At 43.8% G+C, this 22467-nt stretch overlaps 1 protein-coding gene across 1 annotated transcript in view; it reads right to left on the reverse strand.

Annotated features, from left to right (window-relative positions):
* The window catches only part of camta1a (calmodulin binding transcription activator 1a), a 281030-nt gene that overhangs the window by 61481 nt on the left and 197082 nt on the right, over window positions 1-22467 (reverse strand). Inside the window, exon 6 of the mRNA XM_025901871.1 lies at window positions 444-515. Within this exon, the coding sequence (XP_025757656.1) occupies window positions 444-515 (72 nt within the window). The remainder of the gene's footprint in view (window positions 1-443; window positions 516-22467) is intronic.

A 22467-nucleotide genomic window follows, 5' to 3' on the forward strand; every position in this document is an offset into this window, starting at 1 on the left:
GTAGGTGATCAAAGGACTACTATTTACAACCACTCTCAGCCTGCAGACTTGACGACCCACAATAAGCACACTATACTGTACAGGGAACCTCTTCCATCATGCTTTTACTGCCCATCACTGCAGCTGTTAGACAGGGGAGATGGCAAAGCTTTTAGCTGACTGAGATACCGGCCGTGCTGGACGGCGTGTATGGGCAATGCCATCAGAAAAGTGAATGACTGGGAAAGATAAGGAAAATGGAGGCTGGGAAGAGAAAAGAGAAGGCCGAGAGGGGGTAGTGGAGGGATAGGTTGATGTGTGCCTGCTGGCTGTCACGAGAAAATGCTCCGGTTAAATAGAAAGTGATATCATGCAACTCATTCAAGTTCTTGTGAATTGGCAGTTAGAGTCTTCAGTAAACTAAAGCGTGGTGAACTGTAAAAGAGGCAAAGAGGAGTTCTTACCTGGAGAAGCCAGTAGCACCTACGGTGGAAGGTAGGGATGATGGAGGAGTGGACGTAGCAGCCATACAGACACTGGACAGAAGTGAGGTAGCAGAGAAAGACAGAAAAGGGAGACAAAAAGAGCACATTACACAACAGTAAAGTCCAGGAAATAGACTGACCTCTCAGCTAACCATGGCAGCTGTGACCTTTGAAACCCTGACCTCTTCTCCCCATATGATAACTCCCACATGGACCTGCTGGCAGATGGCCAAGCTATTGTTCTTGAAAACAAAGACAGTGAGCTGATGGGAAAAACTGGATGGGTTAACCAGCATTTCATCACTGTCCCTACATAACCATATGACTTCTCCCTCGGTTCCCTCTTCCTCTCTTCCACTTATATCCTGTCCTCCTTGGAAAGTACCTTTGACAGAATGATTCAGGTGCTTCTTACTTCAACCCCCCCATCACCCCGTGGGGCAACCCTGCACATAACTAAAGCACAGTGTTATTAATATCCTTATCGTAAACAGATAATGCAGTGCCTGGGGGCTCGTTACAGTGGAAAGAGCTAGGCGGGGCTGATAACGCGTCCTGATATCTGGCAGAGGGGCCAGGAGACATTTTTCACCAGCCGGCAGCAGAGGCAAACGCAACGAAGCACCACGCACCGAGGAACAGCAGCAAGGCAGCACTTAACCTCCTTCCATCCCCACTCCTTCCCAATCCTTCTCTGGGAGACTCATGGCTGTGGCTCCCAGGTGACCTAAAGGGATGGCAGGGCTTTTGCTGGTTTACAGCAGCAACAAAAAAAAGTCTACAAAACTTCTTCCTTCCATAACCCTCACCAGCTAGGACACAGGCTGTGATTTTGTGTGATTCAATATTTAGAAAAGGCAAGGGTAAAATGGATTGCTCTTTAGACATGAAGCCTGGTTCCCAGAGGAATAAGGCAGAGGAGAAGGCTGAGAGGGCTGAGCTTCATGCAAGTCCTCTTTGGTATAAATGTTTGATGAGAAATTAGGAGAGCTACCAGCTGTGGTGATACATACACTGTTAGTCAAAGTGCACATGCACATATGCACATGTTCACAGGAAGGTACAGCATCATCATTCAACACTTGTTGAGTAAGTAAAGGCAGGTTTCCTGGGGAGCTGTGAATGGGCAGAAAGAGGACTACATTATTTAATGATAAATAGGCACCTTGAAGTGTGCTATGTGTTTGTCTTGTTTAACCTGGTTAACTATGCATGGCCTGCAGAAGAAGTTGGCCTGTATATATAGAAAGTGGCTTGCCAACATCAAACTTCCTTGTTAATTACAGCTAGCACTGTACAGCTACAAAGACTGGGCAAATGGATAAAAAAAGACACATTACACAGTTAAAACACAAATACATCACACACAAGTACAAACTCATGTGTGAGGCTGCGTATATCCAGAATGTTCACCCATAGGAGTCTTATGACCAATTAGCAAGAGTCAAATTAGCCTTGACTGTTTCACCAGGTGTTCCATTGTTCCATTCACATCTTTTGTGAACTAATTTCAATACTACTGAACTCTGCATGTGAGAGTTTGAGAGGGTGAATGCATGCAGACTGCCTCCTGTTCTTATTTTTTGCTGTACTCCCATCCATTACAGCTGTCTGAAAAAGGATGTATGCCTCCTCCCACTCCCATAGCTCTGCCATCCATTACTCGACGCTGGCAATGGGCAGACACTTCCTCCCACACCCACAGTGAACTGAACATCACATTACTACAGTCGACTACAACAGCTATCGTCTCGCACATTTCTCCTGTGCAGTTTCGTGAGCATTTATGTCACAAACTCTACTTTGGACCCTTTTCAAGGGATTAGTGATGCAACAAAGGACACTGGTCTATATGGCATTAAACTGTTTATGCATTTCACTACAGTCATGTGTTGAAAGTTCTGTGAAAGGTGCTTACAAAGAGAAATGCCAACTTTCTGTCTATGTAACGCTTGACTTTAAATTTCAGTGCCAGCACTGATACAACTTTGCACTTTCACGGCACACAGAAAATTGCAAACTTCTGGATGTTGCTTGAAAAACCCCCCAACTTGCTGTCTTGTTAATTCTGATTACAGAGCGTTTATTAATATATCATGGTTAATACTGCTATAGCCTAAAGCGCTTGGCCCACTGAGAGTGTGGTGTGGCAGTGTACAGTTGGATGGTATAACGGTATGGCATGCTCCTCTGGATTGACAGGTGGGCCAGTGCAACAGGCCTCTGTGACTAGGGCGACTGGGGAGTGAATAAATTAGCCCCCAGGCTGCTTTCCTTTCCCTCTGTTTACTCCATTTCTCAACCACACAAAGCAGCGTGCCAGACAAACAAGCAGCTTAAAGCATAACACAACTGTTGCACCTGTCATTGCCGATATACACAAGGCATCAAACACATTTTCCCACACACACACACACACACCCATAAGCCTGTGAACCCTTACTCTACTGCAACATAAACACCAATTCGCTCTTACAAACACACACATTTGCACACACACACAAACTCACAAAATTAGACATTGAGTTCTCAAGCACAAAACGACACCCACTCAGAATCATACATTTTCACACACCACAGGCTTTGACACTCATGCACACAGCTTTATGCATACTTACAGAAGAAATCACAACAGACCCCGATACAAAGGCATACCAAGAAAATGTTGAGAGCGCGAGCACGCCCATACACACAAAGCTCATCATACTTGAGCGCTTATCAGTAATTCAAGACGCATATCAGTTACTGGTGTTTCTGCTGCTTTCTGCATGCTGAGTGTCTGGGTGACAAAGTGATGGCAGCAGAACCATTATTTGCTGTCTTTGAGCTGTGACAGATGACAGCACATCGCAGGGCAAGCAATTAAACCATAATTATAGACACATACACACATGTCCTCGCATAAAAAGTACAGTTTCCCAATGTGTAATTTTGAAGAGCGTTTGCACACTGATACAAAAACAGCGAAAAAACCCCACATAATTGCATATGTGCTCACAAACACGGCCACGCAAATGTGGATGTATTATTAGTGTGGCGTCGTGTGCGAATATGAGGCACAGCGGAAGAATGACACAGAGCAGTTTATAGAAGAATTCACAAGTAGTGTGTCCATAATGTATTCATGTGCTGTCACTGCGGACAGCAAGAAAAAAGAGTTACAGCGACGTGTGTCCTCCAAAGTCAGACACTGATGCAGCAAATTCATTTGGTGTTGTCAGTCAAGCAAGCGGCCAAGGCAATGAAATGCTGGCATGACCCAATGAGAGGGTATTATAGGACTGAACCCCTCCCCAAACACTCGTCGACCCCCTCACCCCCTAAAACCCCTCCCAATTGGGGTGTCATCTGAAGTAGAGCAGGACCGCAGTTCACACGGGGCAATCAGGCCAGACAGTTTGTCTTAAATAAAGCCTTCAGATATAAAAGCAGAGCCACCACTGGCTACCTGTCTTGCCTCTGGAGGCCACCACTGCCCCTGGCCTGCTTGTTGCCCTGGCGACACCTCACTTACATTCATCCATCATGTCTGACAGGTGTCAAGCGCAGCTAGAGAGGGGCTAGTAAAATGCAAAGTCTGTGAAGGCAATACGGCAAGCAGACATGCAGCTATAAAGAGACTGAGAGAGAGGGGAAACTCTCTCATTAGACCATAATGATGTGTGAAGACAGTCCTAATCAGAGCGTGGCACCTTATTTATGTTGGCAATTTGCTGTTTTCCTGCCGTGATGCAAACGTGTTACTGTCAGAAGCTGCCACACATTTGTCTTTCTGTGGGATTGTCAGTCCCACTGTGAAGAGCGCACATGCATACACATTCACTTAGTGGCACACAGGAATGTGCATGTACATGGATAACTTGCCTGGCATTTTTGTAAAAGAAAACCCCGTTGTTGATGATTTCTTCCCTCCATCCAGCTCCCTTTTATCACGTCAGGCCAACTCTTTCAAGTAGAATTGTTCTATCTTTTTATGTAAGACTCATGTACCCTCTAATATTTCCTTCTCACCATTTGTTCGCACATACTCTCACATATCACTGCTCTGGATGAGCATAACCTACTGTTGGATTTTGTGTAATTTTTTTTTTTAGGCCTGGCTGTATTGAATGACTTGCTTTGCACTATTAAACAGTTGTTGACATGGATATCCACCTGGTAAAGCCACTTCTGGCTCACTGCTTCATTAGCGGGAATGTATCATTTTGTGTGTGTGTACTTGTGTTTGTGTGCATGTTTGCATATGTCTGTTCATATGGATGCCTGGGGCAGGTGATTCAGCCTGGGGCACAACAGCATAAATAGAGCTCACACTGCAGCCAATCAGGCAGTACTATACAACCCCATCCATGGAGGGAACACAAAATCCATACTCAATAGAGATTCATGGACCATGCAAAATTCAAACTACCCTGGCCATTGACAGCATCCATGATGACTATTGATCAACCAACGATTTCTGGCTCTATACAGATGTGATTAGATGACTTAGGGCTGAAAAGTGCCACTTCCAGTTTGGAGGATGAGCTCATTTTCGACTGATACCGTAATGCTCTGCATTTCACCTGCTTTCTTTACAGTCAGCCTCCCCGCTCTGCTCTCTCCCAATCGTTCAGTGGGAATCAAATTATCTATAGTGTCTGGTAAGGTGGCACTATGCCCAGAATGCCCATAATACACAGTAGATGCCTTGTATAGAAATGAGAGAGGGAATATGCAGAGCTCTGGTATGGCACTGGCACTATGGCAGTGGTTTTTATCCCTGCTATGCTTTCTTTATTAGGTTTTTCTTCTTTATACGCCTTTAAATAAGCCACAACTTGTAAAGATGTAACGGTATAATTCTTCAGTGCATCTGAAGACCTTAGCAACGGCTGATGAGACATTATACATAATAAATCAAAAGAGGCTTAGATTTATCTCTCCAGTCTTCTCCACTGGACCAGCTGCTGCTTCTAAATCAGTCAAAACTGAGCGAGCTACAAAATGAATTGGCAGACTGCGCCTGAGCTGAGGAGAAAAATGGAAAACAAACCTAAATTCCTCAACAAAGCAAAACAAATGATGCTCTGGAAAAATGTTATGGAAATGACTGTCTCTAAAAATAGCATACTCATTGTAAAATAAACACAAACAGTTGATAAACAGGCCCCGAAGAGGAGAATTAATTAGCCACGCTGGACGTGTAAACACAGCTATACATCAAGTTCAAGAGAAAAACAATAACAGGACTGAGGCAGTTAGAGAGAAACCCCTGACCACTTGCAACACTGAAAACCTTTACTCTGTCTAGCTTCATTCCTGAGGCTGAGGAAAACTAGAAATTCAAGACCAAACCGAGGAAAGACATTTTCTGGAGAAAAACTTTGGCAATGAAGTTGGAATACAAGAATTACATATCGAGCTGGGGGAGAAATAATAGTAGGATCACAGACGGGAAGAAGAATAGAGAGGTAAAAAGACAGACGAGAGGATATAGGATTTATAGACACGCTTTCGCACATGCGAGAGGAAGCTCACGCTCATGCCCATGCACGTCTGTCTCCCTGACTGAAGACACTGTGTCTGTTGATGCTAATGCTAGCCAGCTGGGCTCACGGCCAAAGGTATTAAGTGGAATCGAATTCCACCAAACTAGCTTTAATCAGCAGGTTTTTAAGGTTAGAATTACTTTCCCTCTCCTCCAGCCTGCTGGCCAAGGTTAAAGCAGACACAGGCAGGGGCTGGGCTCAGCTAATGGGATGGAGGGGTGGCATGGGGCCTACGGCATGCCACCACATTCCAACACACAAAGACACAAGTATATCAAGTTACACCTGCACTGCCCGTACAGGAGGCAAAATACAGTTTTTCCCAGTTGCATTCTATGTACAGTTCAACAAAAAAATAAATAAAAATGCAGCTTGTGTTAGTGGAACGCATTCAGACCAGCCTTAAAAATGCAACCACAAGTAAAATATCTTATGGCATCATCAAGGGAAATTCATTATAACAGAGCTAGCTAAGTAAATAAAATCTACAGTAAAAGACTCACATTCATGCTTGTGTTTAAATAGGTAGTTGTTGGTTTTGCCTTGACATATCAATATAAAGAGAAAGGGGGGATGTAGTAAATGCCCATGACTTAACTCTTTAGGTCTGCACTTACTGTGTCATTTCAGTTGACACGGTCATGCTGCAGATGGAGGAACATACATATAAACACATCAAATAAACAAACCCTGATCAGTTTTGTTACTGTAGCTATATATTTTCTGATTGCAGCACTGGATAAAGGCCAATTCACTTAAAGTAAGCCAAACAGAAATGCTGAAAACCTTATCACAAAAAGAGGTGAAATGAGTGGACAAGTGAATATACTGGGCAGTTTGTGTTTTTTTTACATTTCACAAAGAGCCAACTGACGTCTTGCCTTGACCTCAGCCTACGACAGCAGTCGACTCATTGATGGCTGTCAACAAAAGAAAGATCTGTAAACCTTGCAGCTCTTCTGTCAGCTTCTCAAAAGTCAAACTGTGTTTCTATAGTAGCCACAATATGAGAAGAAGCCTACATATGCAAGGGTAACAAACTTTCTCTGTCCACTTTTCTCTCCATGGTTTTTCTTTTTTCATATCTTTTCGCTCCCTTAGGCTGACTTTTCTCCAGAAAGAGGCCTTACTTTAGAGATCTATTACATATTAAATTATAACCGTACCTCAAGTCATGTCTTTGTTTTTGAAGTGCTAATGGTCTGTCCTCAAAATCTGTGTTTGAACCCAGTACATCTTAACAAAGCAAAATAGCTTTAGTTAGAAGTCTGCGTGAGGTTAGCAAATTATACAAATGTGGGGGATGGCAGGTTACAAATGGATACTAAGTATATGTGTAAAAGGTGAAAAGGTAAATGGAAACTGGTCATTATCTCAAGACACTACTTTCTTATCACTCTAACCTTTGAGCTGACCTCGAGATTGCCGGTGTTGAATAGAAATGAAAAAACGTCACAAAGCAAAAAGAGTAATGAGGAACTGTTTGCATTACATGCCTGGCCCTTTCAATGATGACAGACACTTCATTCCATTAAAACTGGAGTAATGCATACAGCAGCCAGGTTATCAAGCCACAGCTTAAAGACACGAGGTTGGAGGTCACGTTTTAGCTGTCATTTTTAGTGGGTAGGAAACAGCTGAGTCTAAGAAGGCTTTCCCGTACCCTGTCTCTCAATTGCGCTTAGTCAAACACAAATGCATGTGCTGGAGACTGGCCAAAGAGATATTAAGCCAGAACATGAATATATTCACATATACCTAGGGGGAAAAAACTGAAGAGGATTACAGGTACAGATTTAGCTACAGCAGGCATACAGTGAAATTAAAAAAAAAAAAAAAAACAGATCTTAAAGTCAACAATGTCCTTAAAAGCTGGCATGTCCTTATTTAAATAACAAATTAATGGCAGCATCACAGTATGAGACTGATGCTTCTTATTAAGCATAGATGGCATTGTTTGAATCTCTGTGACCGTCTATTAACCTTCGCTTATGTTAGCTGAGGTAAGGATAAAAGTACCACAGCATAGAAAAGGGGACCGTGTCCTCTGCATTAATAAGAGCAAACATCCAACCCACTGTTTGCCCCTAAATGCACACACAATGGAGACCTGCTGAAGATGACATCACAGACCTCTGATTCCCTGCTGTGGGTTATGCCAGCCAGACATGCTGCCTGATTGTAAGAGAGAGCCCAGATTTGTAATGCTGCACACTTCTGTTAGGGCTGATTAGCAGAGGCTCACGCCTTCTCCCCCTGCTGTGATCTATAGGCACTCAAAATTTCTAATATCTCCGGTGTGAGCAAGGAAGAGCTGAGACAGACTGTAAATCACGAGTCCTACTGAGTGAAGGAGAGAAAAGGGGATAGATGAATGGAGAGAAAGACAGAGAGCGTGAGTGACAGAGAAAAATATTCAGCGTGTATGAAAACATGAAGGGGGGAGAGGAATGGAGAAAATTATTAAGGGAATGAGGTGAGAGGAGAGGGACTAGTGCACATATAGGGGAGAGAGGAGCACAGATCAAGGAGGCATGAGAGAGTTAGGGAGGAGAGAAGAAAGGAGAGAAGAGGAGATATGATTACCAAGGAAACAGCAAGAAAAAATCTTTTTGCCGGGGAGAAAGAGACAGAGTGTGTGGAGTAGACAAAGAGGAGAAAGAGCATGGGGGGAAGAAAGGGAGTGGGAGGACAGAGAGAGACACCGAGAGAGAGACAGAGAGAGGAGAGGATAGAATGAATGCTAACAGGGAGCCCAAACCCAGTACTGAGGCTTTATCCTTCACAGGCGGAGGAGCAACAATCGCAAACACATTTTCTCTCGCCCTGGCCCTAAGAGAGATAAAAAAGCAATTTGTATTCTATTCCTATTCAGCGTCGCTTGGCCTGTTTCTCTGCCTGCATATTTGTAAACACAGCTTTGTCAGAGCAGCTTAATCTTCCCAACACAAACACAGACTACAGGAAGGAGGGCGAGAAAGGGTGAGTAGGGAAGAACAGTGATGGGGGGGGGGGGGGGGGGTCGAGTAAAGGACGAGAAAGAAGGAAAGTTGGGGGGGTGAGAGGGTGAGGATGGGAGGAGAGGTTTGTGGAGCAACAGAGGGTCGCAAGAGCATCGAGGATCAGAACTCGTTTCTGTCTCTGATGCCACAGGACGTCCTCGTGTCAAACTCTGGAAGTCCCACTGTGTCACATACAAACACACACATATGTACACACACCGCTGGCTGAACTACTCACCCCTCGTCATCATCTCTACTGGCCTAAAGTCCAACAGGCTGGACAACTGACAGAGGCAAAAGAACAAGCAAATCATTCGACATCACACGACGCTGGTGTAACAGATGGAAGGGATGGGGCCGTGTGCTTCCTTAACGGTCACCAGTCTCCTATTTAGTGCTTAAGCTGCACATTTTGCCTGACATGGAGCATACAGGCATGCACCTCCAGCTTTCAGGGAGACAAAAGGTTCTGCAAGGGCCAAGCCACAGCTGTTTCTCACGTGGAAGGAGAAACACGCCAATGCAACCAATTATACATTAAAGTGCAGAGACTGAGATGGGGCTAGGTAGAGGGAGGAAGTGAGGGGACTTGGAAGTGGCGATCGTCTGTGTGCACACTGGTTTACGGAGGCGTGAAATTAGGCAGAGTGACACCTGCCAATATGCACTGCATTAAAGCGCACTAGGCTCACCAGGGTTTTTTTTTCTTTTTGGCCTTCCATATCACTCAGTAGGTCTCTTTCATTCTCCCTCATTTCGTTCCACCATACTTTGACAAGTTTTTATTATGGCCCACAGTGCCCAATTAAAGATTGATAGCTGCCCCCTCCATTCCCTACACTCTGGGTAAGATGGTGGTCTACTTCAGAGCATAGAAACCACCTTCATCAGCTTCTGTGTGCTTCTTTTACAACTATAGTCTCTTCACCCCTCTTTAGTTCCTGCAGAAGGCAGCACACCTAATTTGGACAGCCAGACTCAGCAGCAGGATTAAAAGGATCGAGAACAAAGACAGTAATGACATCGATCATTGAGGAGCTATAAAACCAGCAGCAATCTTGTTCAGACTGTATAGGCTGCCTCCTATATTATATCCGCTGTGTTAGATCCCCTGGAATTTTAATAATAAACCAACAAACATTCATTTAAAATGATAATAATAACACTTGACATGAAGCTGTTTCTCTGCTAATGCAAATACTCTTGAGTTTGGCACTTTCAGGTTTAAATAAAGGTCAACAGCATCACACTGAAAACAAAAGTATATTATAGAGCCATCAGCTAAAAAGATAACCACACTGACATTGTGAGGCACATTTAGCACTGACAAAACAATCCATTTATTTTGTGTAATAGTAATCGGTGAGTAATTGATCTAATAGGCAAGAGTTTTTACTTTGCCAGTGATCATAATTGTGACTGTGTGTGTATGTGTGTGTGTTGGGAGAGCTCAGATTCAGAGAAATGAGGATTGCAACAACAGACAGAGAGACAGGCAAAGAAAGACAGGGAGAGCTGCAGATTCACAGCAGGCAGATGGAAGGGCCTGCGAGCCCCAAGGCAGCCCTGTGATGAAGACAGTGGGGAATGCAATGGAAGGGGTCCATATTATGTGTGGCTGGTGAGTTGGGGAGCTGGTTGGTTAAGGGGGTGAGGTAAGGCAGACAAGAGAGAGTGCGTAAGAGAATGAGAGCGAAGGAAAAAATCAGCCAGTGAGCCAAAATGAGGGAAAGGAAAGCAAATGAAAAGTGACATTTTAATTCAGAGGGCTTCTTCTGCCTGAGTTATTATGAGATGTTTGTAAGCTGGCTTGTTCATGCATCTCCCCTGGCCTTGTGCCTGGCTCCTTCTCAGTGAAGAGACCTGTGGCGCTAACCTGTCTTTATCAGAGCTGCACAGCAGGGGACAGCACTCTGCCACCATCTCTCCTTTGATCCTCCCACTTCTAGCATGGCTCCCTGACTGCCTCCCCCTTTTGCTCCCTCCTTTATTCACTCCTCCACCATTGCTCATATGCAAAATGTCTTTCTGCGGAGTGAAGACCCTTTGATATGGCCAAAGGCATCCGTATTCCCTCCGCTTTTAATTATCTGTAATTCTAATCTGGACATCAATGGTTAACTTTGGCTTCATGCAAACTCTTGGAAACACTCTGGACAAAACTGAAAAGTGAAGAAATGTGAAATAGTGACAGGGCCAGAATGAGAGTCCCGTTGTAACAATTATGTTGAGAAAAAAAAATGACTGAGACTGAAATGATTTGACATTCTGGCTGGGTGAAGCTTAGTGTCTGAAGATAGAAGCCTGACCAGGGTATGTGATTTCAACTGTAGGAGAAGAAAGGCCATGAGGGCTGCATTGGGCTGGGGCAGCAGCTAGGGAGCAGACAGATAAAAGAGACAGACAGATAAAGGAGGCAGACAAATAGAGGAAGGGAATTATAGGCACACTCAGATGGGCTAAAACGTACCTGAAATACCAGACAGGTACAACCTGGCAGCCAAAACAGACAGGGATGGAGGAGGGGGTCTGAATGTAGCAAATTCAATCAGGTAGAGAGATGTGTGCACACATATACAAATACAAGTACAACCAGCCAGACAAGAACATGGATAGATGCACTGTATGAATACAAAAAGGGGGTGTGATGTGAAATGTAACAGTAAAACAGAAAGGGAAAAGGACCCTGAGCAAAGTCAAAGTGAAAACGAGAGAGAGAGAGAGACAGAGACAGACACAGAGATGGTGGTGGGGGTGGGGGTGGTGGTAAGTTGGAGTGCCGACAGGTCTCCAGAGGTTGTAATATATAGCAGCGTTTCAATCTCTCAACAGCAACTACAGCCCTCCTTTTTCATATCCTTCCACAGTCTGAGGACGGAGAGATACTTCTGTCCTTCTGAGCCAAATCGGCATTCAGGATGATATAATGTGGACATTTTTTGACATTATATCCTAAAATCTGGATGGTTATTTGTGGCAGGATGTGTTCTCCGTTCCCATTCGATCCTGAAATCTCAAGGTTACTAATGGTAAAGGATGGATATAAAATGCCAACGTCAAACACGTTTCTATGTTTGTCTTGTACTGTTTCCCCTCTCCCTGAAAGGTTCGAGACCAATGGTTGATTTATCTGCTGCATGCACCATTAATCCTGCAACCATGCATGCCTCTGCTGAATAATTGATCTTTGTGCTACTGTAACTAAATCCGTCAAAACAATGACATCCCACCTCCTTCTCTATGCTTTAACTTTCTCTTTAACTCTCTCCTTCCTATTGCTTCTCTATACCTTAAAAAAACAAAAAACTCTAGAGCTTTCTTGGTAGCAGAGGTGGGGATGGGAAGGGTCAGGGCTAGATGGGTCCATGTTGCATCACAGTAAAGAGTGGGAGGCTGTTGTTCAACCACCAGAGGGAGTTTCCCTCCTCTGTTCTTATGTAAGTATCCAGAGAGGAAGCCCGGCCACTTGCCCAAATACACAAACAAAAAATATAGAGATGTTGTTGACAGGGTAGTCTGACAATGCCACCACCTCCACTCTAGAGTCCTGGCAGCCAAGTGAGTCAGGGCTGAGCGCAGCAATGACCTCCTAAGGTGATCGGCTCTCAACTCTCTGTCTAGACCTCAACAAACAGCTGCTCGGTCTGGAGCAGAAGGGAAACAATGACCCTTAATTTATGTCCACACCCTCCCTTCTTCCTCCCTCTGCCTGTCTCTTTGACTTGTTTTTGCATACTGCATTTAAAGTAATAAGTACAGTATCTCCTTGAATGCCACAGTGCTATAAATCAGAAGAAAATAGACCTGTCATCTTAGTAAACAATGCATGGGACCAGTTATCATTAAAAACAAAAGAGTTCTAGAGGATGCCTGGCCATGCATACGGATGAGGATGGGACCAATCTACCAATCTCCTTGGCTCACCCTAAGTTTTTAGGCTGTCCTGTGGGTACACATACACATATGCACATGCTTACAGACACGCACATGAACAAATAGAAGAAGGGCATACAAAAACTGCTTTAGTTTCTTATTTTGAGATGTCTAATGTCATCTTTCTCAGCAAAAGAAGGCTATTATTTGAGAACAATTTGGAAAAGGTTTTGGGACAAAACAGAATATAGATTTGTGTTTACTGATTACCATATGTCAAAAAGGTTATTGTGGGAAATGGGAAAAGGGCTGTTGTTGCACAATTTGAAAGAGAGGAGATTTTCCTTTTCAAAAACATAAAGACTATTGTGTCTTTGTCTTAAAGTAAAACACAATGTACAGTTATGCTGCAGAATTGGATCCCAAAGGCACCGAACGATGTTGATTTCCTCAGACCCCAAAGCACGGATAAAGGCTTCACAAATAACAGTTTGATTATGATATTTACTCTGTATAATGACTTCTTATGACAAATAGCGTACGATCACAGAATCATTCAATCATAACATGTTGGTCGAAGTGACATTACTAAGATTTAGGTCAGTGCTTGGAAAATGAGCTCCGGATTCGATTGCAGAGACGACATTGTTCAATGTCACAACAGTGCCATGAAAATTTAGGATCATTTGTTATGTAGTGCCATCAATGTTTATGACAGCCAATCCATCGTCAAGTAAGCTGTATGTCAACCTTTATGTCAGCTTTATGACACATGGATCGCATGAAATGTCATGGAATGCCATGTCTATGTTTCTAGACACCCGAGCCCACGCGATGGATACAATTCTCAAAGAGAAAATCACAGTCTTTAACACATGTTTGCAGAGCAGAGTTGATACCCTTCATGTTAATCAGGCACCAGTGTTTCTGTGCCCCTGTGTAAGGTGGGCAGGAGAATGGCTCCCGGCAGCAATTTGTATGCAAAGCTGCATATCCTCCTTCCATAGCTGAGGCCCCTCAGGTGTAACTGAGTGGAGGTTCCTGGTGGCACTCTGCCCTCTCCTGCCTAAATGAGATTGGATTGGAGTCTCCCTCATCTCTGTGTGCACACATTCCCTTGCTCTTCCAAAAGGAAGCCCAGTCACAGACATTGTGGTGAGATACAGTGATCAGTAAGATACCCACAAAGAGGAATACTAAGAGACAGAGAATCTAGAATCAAGAGATTTGCACTAAAATTTACCCACCTGCTGATTTTATGAGCCTGAATGAATACAGGAGCCAGTGTTACAGATGACAATTCATCTGGTTTCGCTTGGCAGTGACCGTCTCCTTCTAGATGTATAAGTTACTTTAAAGACGGCACTGTTTGAAAGCTATTGTTACACCGCATTAGCTCATTGAAAACATGGTGTATCCCTAAGTGATACTTGATGAGAATGAAGATGGCTATATATCTGTGTATACTGTACCTACAAACAGGCCTCCAGCAGTAGTTGTGCTTTACAGTAATAGACTTTGGTGAGGCACGTAAAGTGCTGCGCCTGCACTTTTAAAGTGGATAGAATTGCAGTGCTACAGAGTTCATAAAGGGGAATATGGGAGAAAAAGGAAAAAAAAAAATGTGCAAAGTGGAATCTCTGTCTCAAGCCTTTTTTAAGCCTAACAGAGGTTGTTATCTGTCACACACACACCACAGACACACACAGACTTAATTAAAGTTCCTTTTCCATCTGATGTTCATGGTTGGGCTGTGTTGTCTGTCTCTGTCTTGTGATAAATTCATTCTGCCTGGCAGATATGAGCCAGTTGATCTGTGTATGTCAGCCTCTGTCTGCAGCTGGCATCCTTCAGATACACTTAGTGACAGAGGGGTCCAGAATGTCCTCTGTGGGATACACGCAGGACTGTCACATTCCAATAGCTCCTCCCAACATAAACACCCCTCCTCTTTATGAAGAAGCCCCAAAGCTCCTGCCCTGTCTCATTATGTGGGCGAGATGTTTGGGGGTCTCTCTGTGCCATCCTGTCGTACTGTCAGCTAGCATAATGCCTCTCAGTGGGCGCCTAGCTACTGCAGCACACAGTTTGTTTCTGTTTGTGTGCCTTTCAGTATGTGTGTCAGCATGGTCTTCTAATGCAAGGAATTCATTTCCTCTACTGCTGAATTCTTCTCACATAGCTCAAAAAACAAGGGACAGACAGGGGTGGCCATTACAATGTAGAGGGTGTCCGCACTAATGCACGACTCAAATGTCACTCAATTTTCAACTGACGGGTATAAATACAATACCTAGATTTGTATATGTGTCTTTTCAATTTGTTCCCATTGCAGAGGGTAAAATTTAATTTAGTAGGGATATTTACACAACCAGATGACAATGGGGCATTGGGGAGTGCTAGTGAGAGTTGCCATCCAGCCTGCAGATTAATAAAAGCCTGCGCAAAGATCTGCGGGATGACAAACAGTGAGAACCAGACAGAACAAAACAAAAGCAAAACAATCAGCTTCTTGAAAAGGCTTAAATGACATTTAATATATTTACTGGCAAACATAAACATAAATTGACACTGGGAGGCTGAGAGGAGTGAATACAATATCTCTGATTGCTATTACTGGCATAAGCAATGACAGCGTGCACTAGATTGGAGTGGTATATTGAATTTCATGTTCTTTGAAATGGAGTCTGAAATGTGAGATTTGTCTTTTGCCTCTGAATCGCTCACACCACACCCCCCCTCATTCTCTCTCATTTGGAGACTGGCACATTCAGTTAACTAATGTGCAGTATACGGCAGCGCTACACTATTACCCCATTCTCCCAACTGCCTGTCGAAGGGATAGAACATCGGGTGTGATTTGGGGATGCTTTCTTCTTGTTTCTGTTTCACATCAGAAACATACCTGCTGGGAAGATTTTCTCTCTATAAATTTCCCCTATCTGCTGCTGAAATGCTATTCATCTCATTACGGTGATTGGGATCCTCATTACATTAGAAAGTGCGCACAAGCATGTGTGTGCATGTGTGTTTTCATGCATGTAAATAAAGACAAGAGATAATGAGCATAGAGAAAGGGAGCAAGAGAGAGCGAGAGAAAAGGAGAGTGGTGAAGAGAATGAGGGAGGGAGGAGTGTGTTAATGAGTGTGAGATGTGCTGAGGTCGCTGTGTTTGTTCTGTAATAGTGTGTTGCCGCAGAGCACTGCCACCTCAGGTGGGTGATTAGCAGTAATTATATAATTACACAAAATGTGATAATAAACAGCACAGAGGGAATCAGCTCCATCATCTACTTTGCTACACCTCATATATATATACACATATACTAATTTTTTCATGTAAAAACAAGTAAATATAAAATCAGCTCTTGCTTGGTGACAAATCCACATCTTTTATTAACGCAAACTTTTGCACTAACACAGCAAGGGACAGGCAAACCTATTCACACCCAGATAATTCCAACCTGATACAAAAAGTAATGGAACACTCACACTTGTCCTCCACTCACACCTGTGAGTAAAAACCGATTTGCTCCCTGACACACAGTAACGGCCAATAAAACAAGTGCTGACTCGTTCCCAAAGGCAGCCGAGGGGAGCGGAGGGACAAATGAACACAAACTGGGAGTAAAAAGCTGTTCCCAGGAGGATTTTGCCTTTTCTGTAGTCCTCATGCTCCTTCTTGCTTGAGTGAGAAACACTATCTGAAAGACCACACCATTGTCCACCTCATCTTTGGGCCCCTCAATACCACTGGGGTGGTTGAGGAGGGTTGATTGGATAGTACAGCCCTTATCTTTAGCTCCACTACGAGTAAAAGCATAATGTACGCGCACATGCATGAATGCATGTGACCTTGAGCAGAAATGCGTGGTTTAACATGTGGCCAATGGCCAAAGAGCCCAAAACACAAGAATTACAGGACATGAATGAGCCATCCAGGCACTCTAGGAGTGGGATGACACTCACAGTGAGGGTACAGGTGGAAAACAACTGGAAAAAATGGGGGAGGAGTAAAGAGGATGTAGGGAGAAGAGGGCATGTCAGGATCTCAAGGAATGATGGAGGATGGGGAGTGAGAGAACAGCATGGGGTGGAGGCAAGGGATAATTACTGCTAATAAAGCCTAATGGAATTCAGGCCTCACGTCAGGTGCAAGATGATCTGATTACTGCTGGGCGGCTGAGGGAAATTGGGAACTGATCCGTTAATCCCACCGTCCCCTTTTTGTATTTCATTTGATAGGAAGTATGTGTGTGTCCACAGTTTTGAAAAAGTATGCAAAGTTAGTTTAACCGTGCTCAGCAAGCACAGTAATTTAAATATTTCACATCTATAGTTTCCGCGCCTATATTTCAATATGGGACATTGCAAATCATATTAGATTCCATATTAGATTTCGTCTTATTATACTGGCATGTGTGTGCTGCTGACTTTTCGAGAAGAGTGAATCACAAGGTGTGTTTTATGACAGCTACTCGCTGTGGCCTAGTATTTCTAATTCAGAGCATAGGCTATTATAACCCGTACTTGAATTTGTGCATGTAAGTCCAAATGCATGCTCTGTACATCTATGTGTGTTCATGTGCATGCTGATTGAACTTTTCAACTGCCTCTCCTTCTCCAAGCCTCCTGCTGATGGCTGCTGACCTTGGCTGAATATCACAGTCTGGCAGCACAAAGGTCACTGAAAAATGCCACCTTTCCACAATAATAGTGTGGTCCAGAGTATATGTTGCATGTCCACTAGTGTCTGAGCGACAAAGATAGAAAGAAATAGAAAAAAAAAAACATTTCTATGTTTGAGTAATACTATATGAGGCGTGATATAACTGTGTCTTATATGCAATTCATTAGGAGCCTGTGTTGGCATCCCTGGAATTTTATGAGTTAGGAGATGCAATATGATTGTTTTGAGAGTGCAGGCACACATATTCATATCTAAATCATGTCTAGCATCATTGACTCTACAAGTAGGCAGATGTGAAGAGAGCTTCTCATATCACATACACTGGTAACAATCTCATTCTCATCTGCAGGAGACCATCTACAGTCTGCCTCAACTTCTGGGATGTTTCCTGTTCCCGTCTGGCTTCAGCTTGGCTGCTGCAGAGAAACTGTTTCAGTATAGTGAGCTCAGAAAGTAGCAGGCGTCATTAGCCTGGGTGGAGATGCCTTTCTTAGCCTTTCTCTATCTCTCCATAGCACCTGCTCTGTCTCCAGATGAGATCAGGAAGGTGGGGCAGTGGAGGGCAAAGGAAGGGTGCAGCACAGGCATGCTTGAAGCGGGAAGAGAGGCAGATGGGGGTGCAGACGAGAGATGGGAAGGAAGAAGGCTGTGCACAGAAGATATCAGCCCATGCCTTTAACCAGACTCGAGGCACTCGTTATCAAGGTTTGATTTCTTGCTATGCTGCTCCAGATACTTTGCTCATTGTAATGGCTGTTGGGTGCGAACATGGACGTGGCAGCTGCAAGTCAAAAGGATTAGCCATTTAAAGGAGGAAAGACGTTTATTTTCAAGTGCTGGGCTTTTAGCATTTTTATCAAAATGAACATCCAAGGCAACGGGAAAATAGTACTCCCCGAGGGAAACTATTCTGCGCATTAAAAAAAGAGATATCTGCAGCATGAGCAAATGGAAATAAACAGTGACTTGATGGCCTTCCCAATATGAAAAGCAATGATCAGTAAATCTCAACATTTTAACAGGACTGACAAAACTAGGGGAAAAAACCATCAAGGCCTTTTCTTTAACCAGATATGGTCACCGTTCAGCAATTACAGAACTAATAATGTTTCAACAGGAAGATGAAAGACCTACATGAATCATTATGTTTACTGTACATAATAGCATAGTGACCTTGTGTTTTATGGAAGAAAACCTTCATATCAGAGAGCAAAGGTGAGAATGATCTTAACTCTGCTTTTTTCTTAATTTTACTCTGTGTGAAAAAGACGGTGACCTGTTGCATGACCCGAAGTTTAAGCTGGGTGATAATATAATTTAGCACTATGACGTTATTGCATATAGAAAAGTTTGCTGAATTGGAACGGAAACTGAGAGGCGTTTCACAATCTCTTACTGGCAACACCTTAAGTCCCTATACAGCTGGTCAGGGTCTGTTTGCCTGTGCTATCTAAGTCCTTTATATAGGTTCACAAAGTTTGTAAAAAGGTTTTTATTGGAGGCCAATCTAAGGGCTTGTTGTGTTTTTACAGAGCATCATCTCTGCTTGTTGTGTGAGGGTGGGATAACATATTGGATGTTTATTAGACCTGGAGTCAATGCCCAGGCCAGAGCGCTGCTATAAAACGGCCCTCTATAGCTGGCCAGTAGAGGCCGCGAACTGCTTTGCTAGCCTGTTCAGGCCAGATGCCACTGGGCTGCTAGGAGCACTTCTGTCCCCTAATGCCCATTACCACCAGGTTGTTCTGGAAAGGTCTAGGAGTCATGCACACAGAGGGGGTGTCTGTGTTGTTTACTGTAATATGTGAGCTCTACCAGTATATACAGATAGCAATGAATGATTATACCGTATAGTACATAAACATCTGTGCATGCCATGCATTAGCAAGGACACAGAAGTATATTGGCTATTTGCCAGCTCCAAATTCAGAAGCAACTGACTACAACAAATACAGTGCTTGGCAGAGTAGGCAGTGCAGAATTGTGGGATTCTCTCCCCTGTCTATTTTGGGCTTCTTTAATTTTTAAATGGGAAGTAGAGCACTGACCAGAAGCACTTTAGAGACCTCGGCAGCTGCGTGAGAGAGGAGACTAGCTGAAACACTCACAAACACAATCATGCACACATGTCACGTCAAGACCTGGGGAGTCAGGTGAAATGCTGGGTGCTTAGGACCTGATGGACGCAGCTAGTCCCTTTCTCATCGATCTCTTCCTCAGACCATTTAGCACCTCTGTTACTCTGGGGTCTGTAGCCACAGATGTGTCTGTGTGGTCCTACAGCACCAGTTTCACCCTGCCATGTTTAGTGGGAGGATCATGAAAGACAAAATATTAGTCTGCATTTGGATAGTGTCTAAAGGCACTTTCAGGGAATCGTGGCAATGTTATGGAGCCGAAGGGAACCAGCCCCATCTTTATTGCTCTTTAATCAGAGCATTGCAGGCTGGGTAAAGATCAATGATCTTTGAGTGTTAGCATTGACTGGGGCCTACAGCTCCCAATCAAGGGGCCCTCTCCCACCTAATGTTACATTTAATGAGCCAATTAGTCCACAATGGCGTGGCCAGCATCTTAAACTGTTGTTTACTCTGCATTCATTATTAATATCTCATAGTTAGGTATGAATAAAATTAAAAGGAGCAGTGAGACCATTAGCTCCCCATGGTGGATGCTTATTAAGATAGGATGCTTTGTTATCTGAGCAAGGGGTGGGGTGGTAATTGTTCGTGGTGGGCAGGATATGCTGGTTCAGTAACAAGAGTGGTGTGATTTATACAACCTTGGAGATGTTGTTGCATGCGTGTATGAGAGATGGAGTGGTGTAGTTTGCTCTAATGCCTGTGAGAGAACAGTCTGCATTCAGTGGTGTCAGATGCTGCTTTAGCTGCCTCATAAACACTCTGTTCTTGCCCTCCACTCCTCACACGCTCTTCATCTTCTTTTATCCCTGCCTCCCACTTTCTCCGATACCTCTGGGTGGGGGCATGCAGATTAGCTTTATCTCCCCTTTCTGTCATTCTGTTCCTCCGGTATACTGGTTTATTTTCCTATTAATTTTACAATTTATGTTCATGCAGAGTGGGAGTGAACCACTATATGGTCATGCTAGGATGTTTTGGACACCTGTTGCTATAAAAGTGAGAACTAATAATCATTCAGAACCACTGGAGGTGAGTCAAAATCAAGCACATCTAAAAATGACTGAGCGCTGTTGTTTTGGAAAAGGCGGATGTGAGTACACGGGGACCAAGATCAAAGCTTGCTGGAGGTTTTCGCTTGTTTGGCTGTTCCTCATGACAAAGACAGAGTGAGAGTGTGTATATGGAGGCTGGAGCAGAAAAAAATAAATCAAAAAATCAATAAAACATTAAAATCGCTTCAGTCAACAGAGCAAGACGCAGCTGCATCCAGCAGCTCTTTTCCCTAGAAAGAATCTCCTTCTTCTGTTGATGGGACTGACTCCAAAGATTCAGCAGGCAAAAAAATGGGTGTACACCTCAGAGGAAAGTCTATGCAATTTATTTGGTGGTGGACAATATTTAATATGGACAGAATATTAACGGCTTTTGGATAGGATATAAAGGTTACTTGCCTGAGGGCATGGTACTTATGAGCAATTAGTGTGATTTTTTTTAGAATTCATAAAATGAAATTATCAGCTAACCAATTTAGAACGCCTCTTGCTGTTCCCAAGGAAAATGACTTGACGGAACAGGTTAAGAGTGATAGTCATTGCATTTATAAGGAAAAAACAAAACAAAAACTGCTACCGGTCGTATTACAAAGACTGACAAATTGCAACATTTGTCTTAAAGTCTTCTTCAACCATTTCCCATTTCCCCATTCTCCTGTTCATCTATAGGCTCCAGTCAGAGCAACAGGGTAAGCGCCTTTTTGGTTCTACTGCTCCTTACCACTGAAGCAGTGCATAATAACTCATAGCCAACATTGTGCTGGAACACGGCAGCAATTGCTTTCAAGCTCCCACTTAAAATAGTCCTGGTGACAAGCCTGCTGCTTTAAATAAGCGCCTCAGCCTGTCTGGAGAGGCTCCTTAATCCCAGTGGTGAGAGACACTCCAACAGGAAGACACTGGGGTGAAAAAACACTCCTGCACCAGAGAGACTGGAACAATTTACAGCAGGTAACTGTGGGAAGCAGGATTCACCGGCAGGGCGAGATAGAGGGAGAGGCAAAAAGAGCATGTGGGGGGTGTCGAGAAGTGGAAAGGGAATTTACATGGATGGGAAATGAGACAGCTTACCTACAAATACCTCAGTGCCTGCACCCACAACCTCTTAAAATACATCCTTTAGGGGCTCCAGAGCACAAATTCTAATTCTAAAAATGAAGCTGGTGAAAATAAAAAGGGCTGAAACGAGCAGCACAGAGCTCAGGAGATAGCATCAAGGCCCAAATGTCTTTGCTTTCAATCACTGTTCAGTTTCTTTTTCTGGACACTACTCGTGCACTCTGGCCTCTGTGTCTGTGCCAGGCTGTGCTGTGAGCCACGCTCAGTTCCAGCTGGGTGATGTAATCTTGGACCAGACAGAAGTACAAGGGAGCTATGACGTCACCCAGCACCTCATAGAACCTCTCTTTCATCTCTAGATTACACACGCAAGCTCTCTTCTGAGAGCAGTGTGTCCATTACACAAAGGGTAGATTTTGGCTTGTCCTCCTCACTCACTATTTTTTCTCTTCCTCGCTTTCATTGCTTCCTTGTCCCACCCTCTAATTCTTTTCCACTCCCAGCTTTCGTCCGATTTCTCCCCCACTTTTCTCTGCCACCCTATCACTTCCTCCTCCCTCCTTCCCCTCCTCGCACTGCCACCCTCACTCCCTCTATACCTGAGGCTCTTGTTCTTTTATAGCAAATTGAACCTTTCACTCTGAAAGAAATA

The sequence above is a fragment of the Oreochromis niloticus genome, linkage group LG20, assembly GCF_001858045.2.
Source record: "Oreochromis niloticus isolate F11D_XX linkage group LG20, O_niloticus_UMD_NMBU, whole genome shotgun sequence".
NCBI lineage: Eukaryota > Metazoa > Chordata > Actinopteri > Cichliformes > Cichlidae > Oreochromis > Oreochromis niloticus.